The 18,273-nt window shown below is 45.9% G+C and overlaps 1 protein-coding gene across 1 annotated transcript; it reads right to left on the bottom strand.

Annotated features, from left to right (window-relative positions):
- Positions 1-813: 813 nt before the first annotated feature.
- Positions 814-17,677, bottom strand: PEX10 (peroxisomal biogenesis factor 10). The gene is made up of 6 exons (XM_025185450.3): positions 17,398-17,677; positions 14,891-14,971; positions 12,345-12,742; positions 11,594-11,769; positions 10,618-10,753; positions 814-1,083 (listed from the first exon to the last, which is right to left on the bottom strand). Exons 1-6 carry the CDS (start codon positions 17,507-17,509, stop codon positions 1,015-1,017), a joined length of 972 nt encoding a protein of 323 aa, XP_025041235.2. The 5' UTR covers positions 17,510-17,677; the 3' UTR covers positions 814-1,014.
- Between the last annotated feature and the right edge of the window lie 596 nt (positions 17,678-18,273).

Raw genomic sequence — 18,273 nt, 5'->3', positions numbered from 1 at the left:
TCGGCTGTGCTCTCCTTAAGGCATCCATGGGGGCCTGCCTGGGGATCAGTCTCCAGCTCCCACTGTCCAGGTTCAAGGCTGATTCACAATGGGGGCAAACACTGCATGTCCTTCCTTCTCAGCAGCCAGGCCAGACTGAGCTGGGCTACTCCCTTTTATACTGTGGCAGTTTGAACATGCCCAACATGGAGCAGAGCTACCACATCCCCTTCTGCACCAATGTGGGGCTGATTTGCCTCATCACGGGTACAGAAATGAACCTGATCTTTAGCACTTTTCACTAGCGTTCCATTTACATCAGCAGTTACGTGTGCAAGCTGTGATTGTTCTATTGGAATTTGAGTTTAAATTGATGCTGAGAAGTTTACCTTACTGTTAACCCGGTCTGATGCTAATTATATGCTGTAAAAATAGAAGGTGCTGTTAGGATTCATATTTCTTATGAGAATTTCCATTGTGGTTGGTCATAACTAATTTCTTTTACTGTAAGCATTTGCATATGTGCTATTTCCACCTTAAAATTCAGCACGGACTGTTGCAGTTGTAGAACAGAAAGGCAGCAAAGGCCCAACATTTAGATGCAAATCTTAATCCTAAAGCTTTTGTAATATTAAAAAGCATGCCATGAAAGGTTGCATGGATTTAAGTCCTGCCTCAGTGTTTGCAACTTACTTCAAGAGCAAATGTTTAGTCATTCTCTAGCTTCCTTATTGTCTGCATTTCACTTTGAAAACAAACATCCTAAGCAATTTTTAGGAACAATGTTTAACACGGCATGGTGAAGGTCTGAGGTAGAGGAGCAAGCAGGGAAGGTAGTGGACTGAAGTACTTCAAATTTATTTTGTAACAGGAACGAGAAGTGTCACCCTTAGCTGCTTTTACAGCTTATACAAATTTAAGATTTTAAACTCAAAATAAAGTCTTGCTCATAAGTTAAACTGTATTATTGCATTGCTGGCTGATAAGGATAATTAAGCTAGGATCTTGTCAGGTAACAGTAGTAGCTTAATACAGCTATCGATAATGCCGCAGATAGATCAGTTTCTGAGGATGAAATTTCTCTCTGCATAATGGACACTCTGCCTACAAAAAGGAAAGATTAAATTAGCAAGTGTTAATGAGATACTTTAAAAAAATTGTCTAGATTCCTCCAAAGAAATGAATAACCCTACCGACTTAATGCTAAATCTTTCCTTCTGTCCAGTTTTCAGTGCAAGGTTAACTGTAAAAAGCACTATCTTCTGTTCAAATTAACTGCACCTAATTTAAATGACTTAATGTTTTGCTAGTACAGGATCTGACATTACCGAGCTTTATAATGCATGGTTAATGAACAAGCTGTACGTTACAGTGGCTCCTCAAGGTGAACCTTTATTAAGTGTGCAGACAGCGAAACCCTTCTTCAGATACTCATTGCTTCAAGGAAGAACACATGCAGGAGAACCTGGTCCAGGATGAGTCATGTTAAATGAAAATATTAGAAAAGCTAACATGTCATCTCCACACTTAACCCAAGGCAAGCCACAGGTAAGGTGGAAAATGGTCAGAATTCTCAGAGGGGTGCTATTGAAGGTTCTCTGATACAACTTGGAAGAGAAGAGGCCAGTGGTTTACACTGTCAGTTGACTCTCAGCTACAGACTGAAGTGATCCTTTCTGCTTCTATACTATGAAATAGATTTCTCAGTTTTCTAGGTCAAATGAAAGGCCCAGTTATTACCCAAGTTAGTCTTTTCCAACAAATTAAAGCATGATGTCATTTTTGGCTGTTCAGCTAGGTTGTAGGTCTCTAATTCCTAGCTAGGCAGGATCACATCTGCATTCCCTTTAGGGTCACATGAGAGAATCAGGTTATATTAAACAGGTTGCTGATGCTGTATGAACAATGAGATCTTAACAGCAATTCACAAAGAAAATAATGCATGGGCAAATGTTCATTAAAGAGACCTAGTGAACTAGAATATTTTTTTCTCTTCAGAATGAGTAAATTGCTATTTCATTTACTATGGAAGGCAGCTTTCAGATCCAAAAGGTAAATAGGTGGTTGCTGGTGCTGACAAATAGAAGCCATTACTAAAATATTAAAAGCAAAATAAAGTTAGTCTCTCAGTAACACTTCCTAATAATTGCATTAACTCAGCCACAATGCATAATTCTTCAAGAATGCATTAAAATAGCTCAACCAGTAGTAAGATCTATCTATATATACATACACAAGTGCAATATAAATGAGTTAATATAAAAGTTAAAGTTCTTTATAGCAACATTGAGTTTTGGCATTCCTAAATTGTTCACTAATGTATTAAAACCCTGGCTGTTATGTAAACTTGGTTATTTTACAGGTTTGGGCTTTTAAAAACCAAATTGCTGTCGAGTTGTATTTAAAGAGTTACCAATTACAGAGACAAAAAATTTACAGCTGCTGTGTAACACGTGAAAATGAAGTGTCCCAACATAAAACTACAACAAGCACTAACACATGATGCTGCAGAATCTAGAACAACCCTAAGGCTATGTCTACACTACAAGCTTTTGTGGCAGAAAATACGCTTGAGGGATTCATTAGCATAAATTGTGACATCATTAGCATATTTTTCCCATTTCTTTTTGTGCAGAAAGAAGCAGTGTAGCCACTTCTGTTTTGCGCAAAAAGCCCATTTTGTGTAAGATCTTTATGTGATCCATATGCAAGGCATAAGGATCTTATGCAAAACGGAAGTGGCTACACTGCTTTTTTGCACAAAAAGAAATGGGAGAAAATATGCTAATGAGCCCCCCATTAGCATATTTTCTGCTACAAAAGCTCAGTGTAGACAAAGCCTAAATCAGCGGTTCTCAAACTTTTTGGGTGCTGGAGCCCTTTACATGCATAAAAATTTATGCGGCGCCCCAGCGGTTCACTGATTGTATGGGTTGTACCTATTGATGTTTCCAGTTTGTCAACCTCGTGGAGCCCCTGGAGATGCCAGGGCTCCGCGGAGCACAGTTTGAGAAACACTGGCCTAAATGATCAGTGATCAGTCAGCTGCAGTTCCATGCACATGAAAACTGTCACCTGCGGAGGCAGATTGCTCCTACAGTGGTAACCAGATTAGTGGCCCTTTAAAATGAATTTCTGTGCCATCCACAAGCCAGAATCAGTTTTCTTTAGTGGGCAAAACAATCCTCCTTTCGGAAGTTCATTAAAACCAGTAGCTCAAGTAGGCTGCTACTGCAGTGCTATGGCTTACAGAATACTAAAAATGTAAGGGACTAAGCACCATCTAAATCATCCCTGACAGGTGTCTATCCAACCTGTTCTTAAATATCTCCAGTGATGGAGATTCCACAACCTCCCTAAGCAATTTATTCCAGTGTTTAACCACTTTGACTAAGTTTTTCCTAATGTTAAAACTAAGCCTCCCTTTCTGCAATTTAAACCCATTGCTTCTTGTTCTATCATCAGAGGTCAAGGAGAACAATTTTTCTCCCTCCTCCTCGGATATACCTTGGCCAAAAAACTAATTCCCTCTTACTCCAATTTTCCTATATACTAAAATACCTCCCTCATAGCAAATAATGTTCAAGATAATTTTATTTGTAACTGCACATACTTGCTGGCATATTCACTTAAATTTTCTTCAAAATTACTTTCAAGTAACCTACACCCACTTCATTCAGCGTGTTATAATCCAGTTTATTTATTCAGAATCTTATGATGTAGAACTATTGATGTTTTGGTTTTCCAGTTAGAGATGCATTCAGTAGGCCAGTAGAGCAAGTGATGGGCTATATATTAGCCAGACTGCTTGAACCATCTGAACATTCTAGGCAGCTTATAGCTATTGTTTGAGTGTCATCTGTCATCTCTGGATTTCACTCAAATCTTCTCTTACATGTGCCAAACTTTTTCTTGCCATCGATTTAAAAGAAGAAAGTACTTGCTAATGCACCAAGCTGAAAAACTTTAGAGACTGATCCTTAACTAATAGCTTGTGTGGGAAAGGCATCTTGATGAACTTTCCTTTGCCTAGACCAGGACTACTCAGCCTGCAGCCAGTTTGTTTGCAGCCCACGGTGCGGTTTGGGTTTACGTGGTGTTCAACACATGGATCTTTTGAACACGGCCTCCGCTGGGAGCATGCTCCACAATGGTGAGGTGTCTTCGGAGATAGGGCAAGCACTGAAAGATGCAAGCTGTTTCTAGCCCCCAAGGAGGAGGTACTGGGTCATTGTGGGAAGTGCTTTGTATTCATGCCCATCAGGGTGAAAGAAGCTATTTGCATATATATTTGCACATATATGCAACCACACTTTAGTTGTGGCCCTTGGCATGTGCTGTGAGTATCACTGTGGCCCCCGGGAATCTCACAGTTGAGTAGACCTGGCCTAGACTGTTTAGTACATGTTTTACTCTTAAAACAGAGATAGCTATTGCTTTTCCTATGCTACTGAATTCAGACACTAGGCCCACAGGAAACAGTTGCAGATCTAAGAGTCATTAACCACCCATGGTCAAATTACTGTAAGCATCCATGGAAGTGCTGAAGGCCACATTCTGTTTGTTCTCAAGACAGAAAAGCTTAACTTTAAACTTTCCTGGTAACGTACAGATTTGATCTGAAATCCTTTAGATTCTAAGTAGGTTGTGCCAAGGACTTAAAATTTCACGAGGCAAGTGTCAGACTGATTGCAGTATGAAATATGACTGCTAAGCCAGGGTAGTCAATATGTGAATCATGGGTCAGATCTGGTCACCAGATGCTCTTGAATGGCCCATGAAATCATTACTCATTATTTCACTGTGAAAAATGTTTCTCTGGAACCTGGACTTTGGATACACCCTAGCCAAGAAATTTGGATTTTGACATAACAGACTACCACTGCACTCAGCTGCCTATGGAAAGATGTTATAGTATGCCTTGTAGATAGCCTTGAAGGCTTCTATGATGCATATTTTTGCCTGTTGATTTAAGAGGGCCAAAACCTAGCCTCTAATGTGCCACCTGCCATCAGATGTGGGGATATTTGGATCTTTGTATTTATAACAGACTGAAGGTGCAATATTAGATGCACCTTCTAATATTTTTGGTGCTCAGTATTCATGCATTTCAGACTCTGGGTGTATGGCACACATTGCCAGTAGGCTATGTGTATAATTGGCATCTAGGAATTTCACCTCTAACTTAAAATAGAAGAGCTTGCTCCCATAGGTGGTAAAGTGTTGGATGTACAGTAAAAGTTAACTCAGTTGCAGGAAAAGAAGAGGTTGAGTTACCATTTTTGTTTTGCAAGAGTTGTTCATGTTTTCCCATATTTATACACTGCACAGTCATAGAAAGTCTTAATACAGTTTGAAAAAGAGGGCATGAATAGTGTGATTCAGGAAACCACACTGGACAAGTCTGAGGGTTAAACTTCTATCTACCGGAAGGAGGTACAGCTCTTTGGTGGATAGTTAGCTGGTTAGGAAAGATTGACATCTGAATCAGTTACTTTTCTGAAAGGTCCACTCAATGTAATAAACAGTGTTCCCTACTCAGGGATCTAACTTACATAAATGGGTACAGGCTTTCCTCTCAATTCAGTGTCAGCATGTAGTAAACGCTAATGTTCAAGTGGTGTGGTTAGAGCCTGCATTTGCCTGCTTGTAAACTCATTTTAGCACAACCATTCATCCCCAGTGCCTTACAAGGCATAGGAACCTTTAAGCCACATGGCTGGGACCATGTGCCAAAATCCATCAATGCTGGGACAAAACCAAGGATAATGTTCAAGCTGTTACCCACACGGAGCCAAACAGCTTTTTCAGCTTGTAATACAGTTAAAAACAGAGTAGGGCTAGCATGTAATAGTTTATAATTTAATCTTGGAGCCTGGGAACGATGCTGTTTAACTGACAAGATTAGAAGAGTTAGACCCTTCTCCATGGAGTTAGTGTTAACTTCATAACATGTGTCAGCTCAGGCCTGATCTACATCTAAAACTAAGTCATAGAATCATAGGACTGGAAGGGACCTCGAGAGGTCATCGAGTCCAGCCCCCCGCCCTCAAGGCAGGACCAAGTTCCGTCTACACCATCCCTGACAGATGTCTGTCTAACCTGTTCTTAAATATCTCCAGAGAGGGAGATTCCACCACCTCCCTTGGCAATTTATTCCAATATTTGACCACCCTGACAGTTAGGAATTTTTTCCTAATGTCCAATCTAAACCTCCCCTGCTGCACTTTAAGCCCATTACTCCTTGTCCTGTTCTCAGAAACCAAGAGGAACAAATTTTCTCCTTCCTCCTTGTGACACCCTTTTAGATATTTGAAAACCGCTATCATGTCCCCCCTTAATCTTCTTTTTTCCAAACTAAACAAGCCCAGTTCATGAAGCCTGGCTTCATAGGTCATGTTCTCTAGACCTTTAATCATTCTTGTTGCTCTTCTCTGTACCCTTTCCAATTTCTCCACATCTTTCTTGAAATGTGGCACCCAGAACTGGACACAGTACTCCAGCTGAGGCCTAACTAGTGCAGAGTAGAGCGGCAGAATGACTTCAAGTTTTGCTTACAACACACCTGTTGATACAACCTAGAACCATATTTGCTTTTTTTGCAACAGCATCACACTGTTGACTCATATTCAACTTGTGGTCCACTATTTCTCTAACTTGCTAAGGTCATTTTGAATTATGTCCCTATCCTCCAAAGAAGTTGCAACCCCACCCAGTTTGGTATCATCTGCAAACTTAATAAGTGTACTCTCTATCCCAATATCTATATCACTGATGAAGATATTGAACAGTACGGGTCCCAAAACAGACCCTTGCGGAACTCCACTTGTTATCCCTTTGCAGCAGGATTTAGCACCGTTAACAACTCTGACTACGGTTATCCAGCCAATTATGCTCCCACCTTATCGTGGCCCTAAGTTATATTTGCCTAGTTTATCAATATGAATATCATGCGAGACCGTATCAAATGCCTTACTAAAGTCTAGGTATATGACATCCACCGCTTCTCCCTTATCCACAAGGCTCGTTATCCTATCAAAGAAAGCTATCAGATTAGTTTGGCATGACTTGTTCTTCACAAACCCATGCTGGCTATTCCCTATCACTTTATTACCTTCCAAGTGTTTGCATATGATTTCCTTAATCCCTATCCATTATCTTCCTTGGGACAGACGTTAAACTGACCGGTCTGTAGTTTCCTGGGTTGTTCTTATTCCCCTTTTTATAGATGGGCATAATATTTGCCCTTTTCCAGTCTTCTGGAATCTCCCCTGTCTTCCATGATTTTTCAAAGATCATTGCTAAAGGCTCAGATACCTCCTCTATCAGCTCCTTGAGTATCCTGGGATGCATTTCAGTAGGACCTGGTGACTTGCTGACATCTAACTTTCCTAAGTGATTTTTAACTTGTTCTTTGTGTATCCTATCTTCTAAACTTACCCTCTCTCTGCTTGTATTCACTACGTTAGGCACACCTCCAGACTTCTCGGTGAAGACCGAAACAAAGAAGTCATTGAGCATCTCCGCCGTTTCCTGTTATAGTGCTCAGTTATAGTGCTCAGGAGTATGAACTTTCACTAGCTGACTCAATGTCCACTGTAGACTTAGTTAAGTTGGCAGAAAAATTCTTCCATCAACCAAGCCACTGCCTCTTGAGGTACAGCAAACAGAAAAATCCCTTTTGTTGCTGTAGTAAACAGCTATGCTGAAGTGCTGTGGATGTGCCTCTGTAGCACGGACATGCCCTAAAATAGCAGGAGAGCTGTCCTCTGGGAAAATGCATTTCCCGGTCCCCAAGAAAACACACTGTTTAAGCTCATGGACTTAATATATTTACTTGTTCATCAACTTGCAAACCCTTGTAGAATGAAGATTACTTTCAGCTGTTTTAGTAGGACATTTTACACTTGTAAATATCACCCTTATGAGTTACAGGCAGTCTCCGACTTACGCGGATCCGACTTTTGTTGGATCCGCACTTACGAATGGGGCTCTCTCGCCCCGGAGGTTGAGGTGGCGGATTGCTACCTGCGAGCTCTGGGGCGAGAGAGCCCCGTTCGTAAGCTGCTCCGGTGCCCCTGGTCTGCTGGAGACCGTCTCCAGCAGACCAGGGGCACCGGGCGGGTTCCTGCGCTTCTGAGGCTTTGCCAGAGCAAAGCCTCAGAAGCGCTGGGAACCGCCGCTGCTGCCGCTTCAGTCCCGGTGCCTGTGGTCTGCTGGGGACCGTCCCCAGCAGACCACAGGCACCGGGACTGAGGCAGCAGCAGCGGCGGTTCCCCACGCCTCTGAGGCTTTGCTCTGCTCCCCGTGTCCCTGGTCTGCTGGGGGGGGGGGGGGGGCGCAGCTAGTTTGCCCCCCCCCCCCCAGAAGACCAGGCTTTTGTTTTGGACCCTGGGGCAGAGCAGCTGGGGCACTGCCGATTGGTCCTGCAGCGCCAGCGTTGCTCTGGGCACTACTGGACCAACCTGGCAGCACCCCAGCTGCTCTGCCCCAGGTCCTGATTCAGCCGCTGCTGGTCAGTTTCAGCAGCGGCTGAATCAGGACGCCTGGGGCAGAGCAGCTGGGGTGCTGCTGGGTTGGTCCAGTAGCACCAAGGAGCGGCGCTACTGGAGCAACCCAGCAGCACCCCAGCTGCTCTGCCACAGGCGTCCCCAAGTCAGCTTCTGCTGAAACTGACCAGCGCTGACTACAGGAAGCCCGAGGCAGAATTGCTCTGCCCCGGGCTTCCTGGAATCAGCTGCTGATCAGTTTCAGCAGCAGCTGACTTGGGGACGCCTGGGGTTCTTAAGTTGATTCTGTATGTAAGTCAGAACTGGCGGTCAGTTTCAGCAGTGGCTGAATCTGGACGCCACTTCCAACTTACATACAGATTCAACTTAAGAACAAACCTACAGTCCCTATCTTGTACGTAACCCGGGGACTGCCTGTACTTACTGGAAGATTTAACTTTTCACAAAGAAGCTTACCATATCCCATGAAAGAAGCCACAGCATGGAAAATTAATCCATAGCAAAATGCAACCATTTATGCCACTAAGAGTATGAGAGGGAGAACAAAATGTTGTGGCCTAAAAAGAAGAAGGGCTAATAGCTCCATCCTGGACTGAGCCTATCAGCTTACACGCTCCTGGATTTTTCCATTTGTACTTAAGCCACCATATTATGTAATGTGGATAAATGCTCACTGGAGTCAAGGAGAATACTAAGTTTATCTTCTTGGTTCACTGAAATCAGGACTGGAACCCAAGTCTCTGAATGTTAGTGATACGCTAATCCCATACATTATGGAAATTCATAACTCCAATAAAAATGAGTAGTCCTGTGGCACCTCAGAGACTAACAAATATATAGGATCATGAGCTTGTGTGTGTAAAAGTCACTTCATCAAGCTGAGTAAGAATCAACTTATCTGATGAAGTGGGTTTTACCCACCAAAGATCATGATCCTATATACAGGTTGCGCCTCAAATCCGGGATTCTCTCATCCAGCAACATCTGTGGTCCAGCATGACCATGGATGTTTCTGGATGAGAGTACCCTAGAGCAGGAGGGCCAGCAACCGGGAGCCCGGTGCAGCCCTAAGAGTCTGGTAGCAGCAGAGCTGCAGCAGCCTGGGTGGAGCGCAATTGGGACTGTCTGCTGCCTAGCAGTGGGGCTGGGATCACAGCAGCCGAAGAGGGGAATCCTGGTCCAGCTGCCTCAGCCTGGGAGACAGCGGGGTGGTAGCGTGATTGGGGCTCCCGAACACCCATCAGTAGGGCCAGGACGGTGGCCACAGCAGCCCAGCAGAATCAGTGTTAAGCCCAATCGGGCAACGTGCCTTTCGGCAGTGGGGCTGGAATTACCCGGCTGGCCAGCAGCAGACCTGGGTCTGGCCCACAGACAACCCAGCCAGGTAGCAGGCTGAGGGGCTGGTGTCAGGAGACCTCCCGTTGTCTGGCAAATTCCCTTATCTGGGACAGGTTAGGTACTGGACAAGAGAGGTCCAACCTGTATTTGTTAGTCTCTAAGGGTATGTCTACTACTGGACAAGGTCGAATTAAAAATAGCTGAAACTGCATATGTCAATTGTGTAGCTGAAGTCGATGTATCTTAACTCGATTTTTGGAGCCGTCCACACTGCAGGAAATAGAAGGGAGAACACTGTTCCTTTGACTTTCCTTACTCCTTGATAAGCAGGACTATTGGCATCAACCAGAGTGCCCCTCTCAATTTGAATCAGTGTGTCTTCACTAGACTCGCTAATTCGAACCCTGGAAGATTGACAGCAGGAGCTTCGATCTTCTCCGTAGTGTAGATGTACCGTAAGGTGCCACAGGATTGCTTGTTGTTTTAAAGTTACAGACAAACACAGCTACCCCTCTGAAACTTCAATAAAGTTCAACAACATTTCTGAGTTTAGCTAGCCTGAGTGGGGCTGTAATCACAACACACATGTCCTGCTTCCCTCGTTACTGTACTACAGAGAACATTTACATGTTTGTTTACTGCTTTGGTCACCTTGGTAAGCACATGGATGGAACTTCTGAGCCTCTTAACTAGCAGAGCAAGGTTATTTTACTACTAAGGCTGAAAATTGTTCTAGAATAAACATGCAATAGTTTTTCCACATTTTCAAAGCCAACTCTTTCCCACTTACTTTGGTGTTGCACCATTCTGTGATGCATTCCCAACAGAACAGGTGGCCACAGGGAGTGGCTGTTGCATGCCTACGTTCTTCTAAGCACAATGTGCACCGGGAACTGCGTATAACAGATTTTTCCTCCGTCTGATTTCTGATTGAATAATAAATTTAGTTACATTTTAGTTTAACAGACGGAATATATAAAATACCCTTCCTGAGAATGTATGGTAACAGACCCACTTATGCGCAAGAGTTATACATATTCCATCATTAAGAACATTTCAGAAATGTCAGTGAAACAGACATAGAATGAAGTATGCAGAACACAGCCCGAGATACCCAAGACAACCTGGACCATAATTCATGCTATGTTTCTAATGAAGGGCACAAGTCAGAGGGGAATAGAGTAGGGATGTTAGCGTATAGACATTTACATGATTAACTGATCAGCCTGGGCTGATCGGTTAATTCAAATAATTACACACACCTCCACCCCACCCTCCACCTCGGTATCAGGCAGCAAGTGGGGGGACAGGGGAAGGTGGGAGCTGGTACACCCAGGAAGCTGGCTTTCAAGTTGGCTCCCCACAGAGGCAGTGGAGGGGAGGAGGGAGGAAGAGAAGCAGATGGGAGTTGGTGCTCAGAGGAAACCAGTTTAACAGCCAGTTCCCCACAAGCGCTGGCTCTGCAGAGGGCCCTGACCCCGCTGCCTCTGTATCAGAGGCAGCAGTATGGAGGGGACAGAAGGGGAAGCAGGTAGCCGGAGCAGCCTGTCTGCAGGGAGCTCCACCACAGAATTAGAATTAGTAGGGTAGTTTTCTACTTAGCATCTGAAAAAGTCCCTTCCACCTACCCTGTAGTATTTATGTTATCATGGTGTTTAGCTGTGAGCAGAGCTCCACCACAGAATTTCCCGTTAGTTATAGGTAAAAATTCCCACACAATTATTTCTGCTTCAACCCCCCTTCCCAGCAAGTTAGGAACATCATACTTTGGACAGGAAAGGTTGCGGTGTAGTTTCCACTCCTGCCTTGCCCTTTGCCTTTGTTGGAAGCTGTATATCTGAACACCAACTGTCAGTACAAGATGCAGCAGTGAAACTATCCCAAGAAGCTTGTAACTTGATCGAACGCTCTGGTCATCTCCAGGCAATCCTGGAACACGAAGCTGCATAGTTCAGACAAAAACACAGAAGCTAAGTTACCATCCAAAATGTCATGTTTTCATGAATGAGTCTCACCATTGATCTGCTAGTGCCTCAATTTTCATCACTTCCTCCCATAATCTTCACAGCGGAGTGTTACATTACATTACATACGTTACACAACTAGCTTGAAGAAGGCAGTTTAAAAATGAGAACTTAATGAAGATTGTACATATTCAGATTTCCCATTATTATACAGTCATAGCAGTTGATTATCAATGTTTGCATGCATACTAGCATTGCATGCGTGTGCCCCACATATAATTTTGGCTAGATTCACTTGTTTTCTAGAATTATATTGACCTGGTCTCCAATGAATCTAGATTTGTTAGTAGTGACCAGAAAAAGGAAAGTGGGGGAGGGGGGACATGACCCTCTCCCATGAATTATTAAACACTCTCTAATGTTATTAATCACTGCCTAATTTACTGGTCACCATAAGCAAAATTCTATTTCCTTTTACATGCAGTACCACTGCTGAATCCAAAATACATTACGTTAAGAAAAGTGTCTTTAGCCAACAAATCCTTTAACATACATAAGATATTCCAGTGATCCTTTTAGAGATGTGATAGAAGATGCCATTTATATAAAATATTGCCAGATGCAGCCTACGGAACAGGGGGATGAATTGCTTGAGGACATACACAATTTGTAAGAGGCTTTTCTTCTGTTTTTCTGTCAATCTGCCAACTTGTTTCTGAATCCAGCTTCGTACCAAAGTACGGCTGCATAAACCACTGTTTTGCAAGCCTCTAAATCCATCAGTTTCTGTTTGCAACTCGTGTTCCAGATGGAGTAATCCTTTGTCCAACAAATAAGGCACAACAGTATGAAGAGAAATCAAAATGGCCCGTCGAAGCAGAGAAGGGATTCTCTTCTTGGAAGAATCAACTTGGACAATATTAACATACTCTTCACCAAGAGTTTGATAACCTGAAAGATAACATGTACAAGAGTAGAAGATGGCATTCTTATTTCCATTGTTGAAATGCACTATTAAAACAGATGCCATGTTTAGGAGCTCCAAAGGAGGCTAAGTTTCAGTGCCAAATTATGTGATCGTTATGTTTAAAGATTATATCTTTATGGGCCCGATCCTGCAATTACTCAAATACCAAGCTTGCTCCCACAATGCATACTTTCTTCATGGCTCAGGCCCTGTTTTCATGTTTCCAGAAAGCATTCTTCCAGTAGAGCAGGTGGCAGCAAGATGGTAAATGATGGATTCTTTCACATGGATTTTGAATAAATATGTATCTTAAACAAACCTAATATTTTATCTCTCTCTATATATAAAAATATTTCCTGTAGGATGACAAAGTGATGTCAGCACGTCACTCACATAGCCCCGCCCCCAGCTCCAAGCCCCGAACATCTCTTGCCATGCCACCAGCCCTACCAGCTACAGCCCCTCCATTCGCCATCCCCAGTGCCCTCAGTCAAACCTCCACTAAGGGTGTGTCAGAGGAAACCCAAGTCCAGCCAGTCTCCCTTCTGCCTAGCCACACACCTGCAAGGCAGGTGAGGAGGCACCTGGCAGCACTAACCTAACCGGCCTGGGTCCCCTTCGCCTGGCACCCTAGAGCGCCACAACTTGTTCCTGGCAATGCCGCTGTTGTTCTTGGCGCTCACGGACTGCTGGGCCAGAAGGCTCAGGAGCAGCACCAGGCACAGAGCAAGGGACCCCATGTCCCCAGCCACCCACCGCTCCATCTTCTCCTGCATCCTGAGCCCAGCGCCGAGCCACCCCCGTCGAACCTGCCACCGCAGCTCAGCAACCAGTGGCCTAGCTGCACTCGGAGCAGCTGCCAACCCAGTTGAATGGAGGCAGGGCAGCAAGGGTAGGGACGCCTGCCTCTGCATGAGGGTACCGAGACTCCCCGCTCACTGCATCCCCCCTTCCTGGTCCCCTCTAGCGGCTCTTAATACGTTTAAAAAGCAGAGGTGCAGCTTCCAGGACCGAACTCACGCTGGTCCCCCACTATAACTTTGCCTCTTTTGCCCTTCAGATGGAGCTTGGGGGGAGGGGGGGGGGGGGACGACACTGGCTTTTAAGCTGGCTCCTCCCAGCAGCAGCTGCTGCTCTCACCCCTTGCTGACTCTCAAGTCGAATCACTACTAGTTGCTTACATCCCTATTGCTTCCCCTGGGGTGGGAGTTGGTAAGCGTTGTGAGCAGGGGATGCCACCCCCTATTTTACCTTTAATAATAAGCCGCATCCATAAAAATAATGATTCTAGTACCTTGTGATGGGGTGGACTAGGCCCGACGGAGGCTGGAGGCCTTGCCGCACCGTGCTCCAGCCACAGGAGCAGAAAAAAGGTCCTCCAAGTAGGATAGGGTGGCGGCCTCTGTGGCAGCCAATCAGGGCCCAGCAGGCTGATATTAAAGAAGCTGCTTGGCCAGGGCCTGACAATTCCTTGCTGGAGCTTGACCCAGGCAGACCTAAGAGCTTACTGGGAGAATAGCAGCACTCCAGACAGCTCTGAGTGGGAGCTGGATTTCAGACCTGGTCAGAGCCAGGTCCACAGGCTGAAGACTAGCCTGTAAGTCAACAACACCTTGCAGAGCCCTGGACAGAGTCCAGATAGAACTTAACCACAAAACCAGAGAGAAAAGGGTTGGACAGAGCAGCTTCCCAGGGAATGTGACAGCAACCAACTTCTTTAATATGCGGCAGGTAACTGCTACTTACAGGGTTCCCTGGGCCGGGACCCAGAGGAGTGGACGGGCCTGGGTGCCCCCCCAATCCCCAGCATCCACAACAGGGGATAAGAAGAAGCCTGGTCCCAGGCCACATACCGGACACTTCCTCTCCTGCAGACAGCCGGGCAGAGAGACTACAAGACTCCCCTGAGACAGAGGGGTGCTCACAAGAAGGGCTGAGCTCTTTACAGACCTCTAATTATATTTGCAATAATGACAGTAACCCAGATGCATTAAACATTTGTAAGTAGGTAATTAATTCAGCTAACAAATATCAAAGAAACATTAGCTTCCCTTTTCTTCACACCTGAACCATATTCTCAACCTTCCACCACAAACCATGTTAAATAAATGGTTAAACTTAATGAACGGTACCTGACAAAGTGGTGAGGCTGAAGTATGCTACATCAGAAAGAAGTTCAATTTCTTTCCTCCATTCTAGCCATTTCTTAGCACCTAAAAGGTAAGATAAACAACACTGTTTTTAAAATAAATTTTGCTTGGATTTAAAGCACTCTTCAGTAAGGATGTGAACAGATAATCATTTACCTAGTAAACATCACCCTGAACATATGATGTGTCAGCTAATGGTTAACCCTTACCTGGAAGCAGCCCTCCACCCATGGCAGCCTCAAGGGGAGAGACACTGATTCCCAGCCTGTGAGCCCATGAGCCAGTAGCCCAGCTCTACCCTCCCCCATCTACCCTTGTTTAATCAGTTAACCAGTTAAACTTAATGTTGACATCCCTTTCCCCAGCAGTGATTACTGCCCAAACTTTGCAGCGCTGTGTCTCAGAAAGACTACTCCATTTTCATTATCCAAACTAGAAGACGTGGCATAGGTAAGGAAGGGATGAAGCAACATTGCCAGCCTCATGATTTTATCGTGAATTTTGTGCTATTTGGGATCCTACTTACAGTCTCAACTTCTGAAAAACCTATCACCACTGACAATTTAAACTCTCTTTTCAAATTAAGTTTCAAGACCCAATGGTTTCAGAGAGATGCTGGAAGATGAGAACCCTAAAGGCTCAAAAATGAGAAGGCATATTACAAAAGGCCAAATTTATCATTTTAAAGAACTACATGCTCTTTTACCCAGTCACATTATTTTTGGGGGGTGTGGTGGGAGGAAGCCTAACTCATGGATTTTGGTGTTGGAAACTCATAGAAAAAGAGGAAGGAGTTCATTTTGCATTCAGGTTTAATAGCCTAAACATCTGGGAAGTAACACAAGTCTATGTTTGCCTCCTGAATAAGCAATATCCCATTTGCCAGGAGTATTTAAGAACCCACGAGTAAAGCTCTCATCAGCCTCTTACAGTGATTATTAAGGGCAAGCTTCAGAGGGGTAGTCGAGTGAGTCTGTAATAGGAAAAACTTGAAAAAAAACAAAACAAAGGCTGTGTCTACACTGGGCCACTTATTCTGGAAAATCAGCCGCTTTTCCGGAATAAGCTGCGAGCTGTCTACACTGGCCCCTTGAATTTCCGGGAAAGCAACGACGCTCTACTGTACAAAATCAGCCGCTATTCCGGAAAAACTATTCTGCTCCCACTCGGGCATAAGTCCTTATTCGGTAACACTGTTCCGGAAAAGGGCCAGTGTAGACAGCCCAGTAGTCTTTTCCGGAAAAAAGCCCCGATCGCGGAAATGACGATCGGGGCTCTTTTCCGGAAAAGCGCGTCTACATTGGCCATGGATGCTTTTCCGGAAAAAGGGCTTTTCTGGAAAAGCAGCCTGCCAATGTAGACGCTCTTTTTCCGGAAATACTTATAACGAAAACTATTCTGTTTTAAGCATTTCCGGAAATTCATGCCAGTGTAGACACAGCCAAATAATCTAGAAGCACCTGAAAGAGTAACAAAACATGTGGATGAAGTGGGTTGTGCCCATGAAAGCTCAAACCACCATCCACATGTTTTGTTAGTCTTTCAGGTGCTACTAGACTATTTGTTGTTTTTTACGTTTTCCTATTAAGGATAAGGGGAGCCAGGGACTAATCAAGGCTGGCTACGCATCAAACTTTGAAGTGGGGATAATAAACTTACCCAGGACAGAGGGAGAAAGCAGGTATAGCTCAGAAACTGCACTAAGAACATTAAAGTTTAGCCATTTAACCTCAGTTACTTAAATGGTTGAACTCACAGGGACCCCATCAGGAGCGGTGCCAGCAACCAGATCAGGGAGAGGGGCAGAACATGTGGGGAGGGATGGTGACGCTCCCGCTGCATCTCCTAAAATATTTTATTCATGTAATAGGGATGTCAACTATTGTTTGTGTAAACACGTAACCACTGACATAAAAGGTTTTAAGTGGTTACACGTGGGTCAGGGAGCCAGTGCTGGAGGAGGCACCTTGGGAGCTGGTGCTTGTGGGGAGCCGACTTTTAACCATGTAACTGACTACACGCTAACCTCCCTGTCATGTAACCAACAGAATTTTTGATCGGTTACATGGTTAATGTTTTTCTACATTTTTTACATCCCTACTATACACAGGGACCAGGCCCCCCCCCCACTCAATACCCCACGGCGAGCCCCCTTCATACCAGCTCCACGGCGAGCCCCCCTTTTACCCCTGCCCCCCAGGGCGAGCCCCCCTTTTACTCCTGCCCCCCAGGGCGAGCCCCCCTTTTCTTCCCCTGCCCCCCAGGGCGAGCCCCCCTTTTCCCCTCCCCCCAGGGCGAGCCCCCCTTTTACCCCTGCCCCCCAGGGCGAGCCCCCCTTTTACCCCTGCCCCCCAGGGCGAGCCCCCCTTTTCCCCTGCCCCCCAGGGCGAGCCCCCCTTTTACCCTCTTCCTCAGTCCCACGGCGAGCCCCCCTTTAGCCCCTCCCCCCACGGCGAGCCCCCCCTTATATCCCCCCATTATCCCCTCACCCGTCAGCCCGTGCAGCGCTGCGCCGGCCCCGCTGCGCAGCCCGCTCCGGTACAGCTCATCCTTCTGCCCGCAGCGCACCAAGTGCGCCGGCCCCGCCGGAGCCAACGGCATCACTGAGATGGCTACGGGGCCGAAAGGCAGGAAACGTGTCCTCTTTCGGCCACCGTCCGCAGCGCGCGGCGCCCCGACTATAGCGCCGGCCACTAGCAACTTCGTAACACGCTTGGCTAAGCGTAATGTTCGGATTCGCCCAGGCACGAGGCGCAGAGTTTATGCGTCATCACCGCTCCACGCTGGGAAGGGCGGGAGTAGGCTGCGGTCTGCCGCGACCAATACCCGCAGTTGGTACCCACAATTCCTTGCGGCGGCCACCCGTGCGTGTGCGTGATCTTGCCCTTCCCGCCAGAGCGCCTGTGGCTGTTGCCATGGCGACGTCCCCGGGCACTGTCCGCCGTGCCAGAGCGCCTGCAGGGTGCTCAGGATGGGCCCATGGTAAGGAGGCAGCAAGGCCTAATGGAGGGAGCGCTGGACTGGGAGACCCTGGGCAAGTCCCTTCCCCTCCCCCGTCGTCCTGCTGTCAAGTGGGGGCAACGCTACTGGCCTCCTCAGGCAGGACTCGGGGCAGCCAAGGCGGCGTCCTGTGGCGCTTAGCAGGCAAGTAATAGAGTAGTGATTAGCCAATAAACTGACAAGGAAATGCTGATCGGTTACTGCTATCGACTACTCACATCCCCCCGTCGGCACCTTTCTTAGCCGGCTGGCCAGCAGCCCAGCTCAGTCCTGGCTCACACTGGGGGCAGGACCTGCCCCCGCTGCGGCTCTGCAGTTAAAATGTATCCGGGCAGGCCTGCTGCCACCCCGCGTTGCTGGCTCTC

The sequence above is a fragment of the Pelodiscus sinensis genome, chromosome 24 (assembly GCF_052426305.1).
Source record: "Pelodiscus sinensis isolate ZL-2025 chromosome 24, ASM5242630v1, whole genome shotgun sequence".
NCBI classification, from domain to species: Eukaryota; Metazoa; Chordata; order Testudines; family Trionychidae; genus Pelodiscus; species Pelodiscus sinensis.
This window is presented reverse-complemented; position numbering and strand designations above follow the sequence as displayed.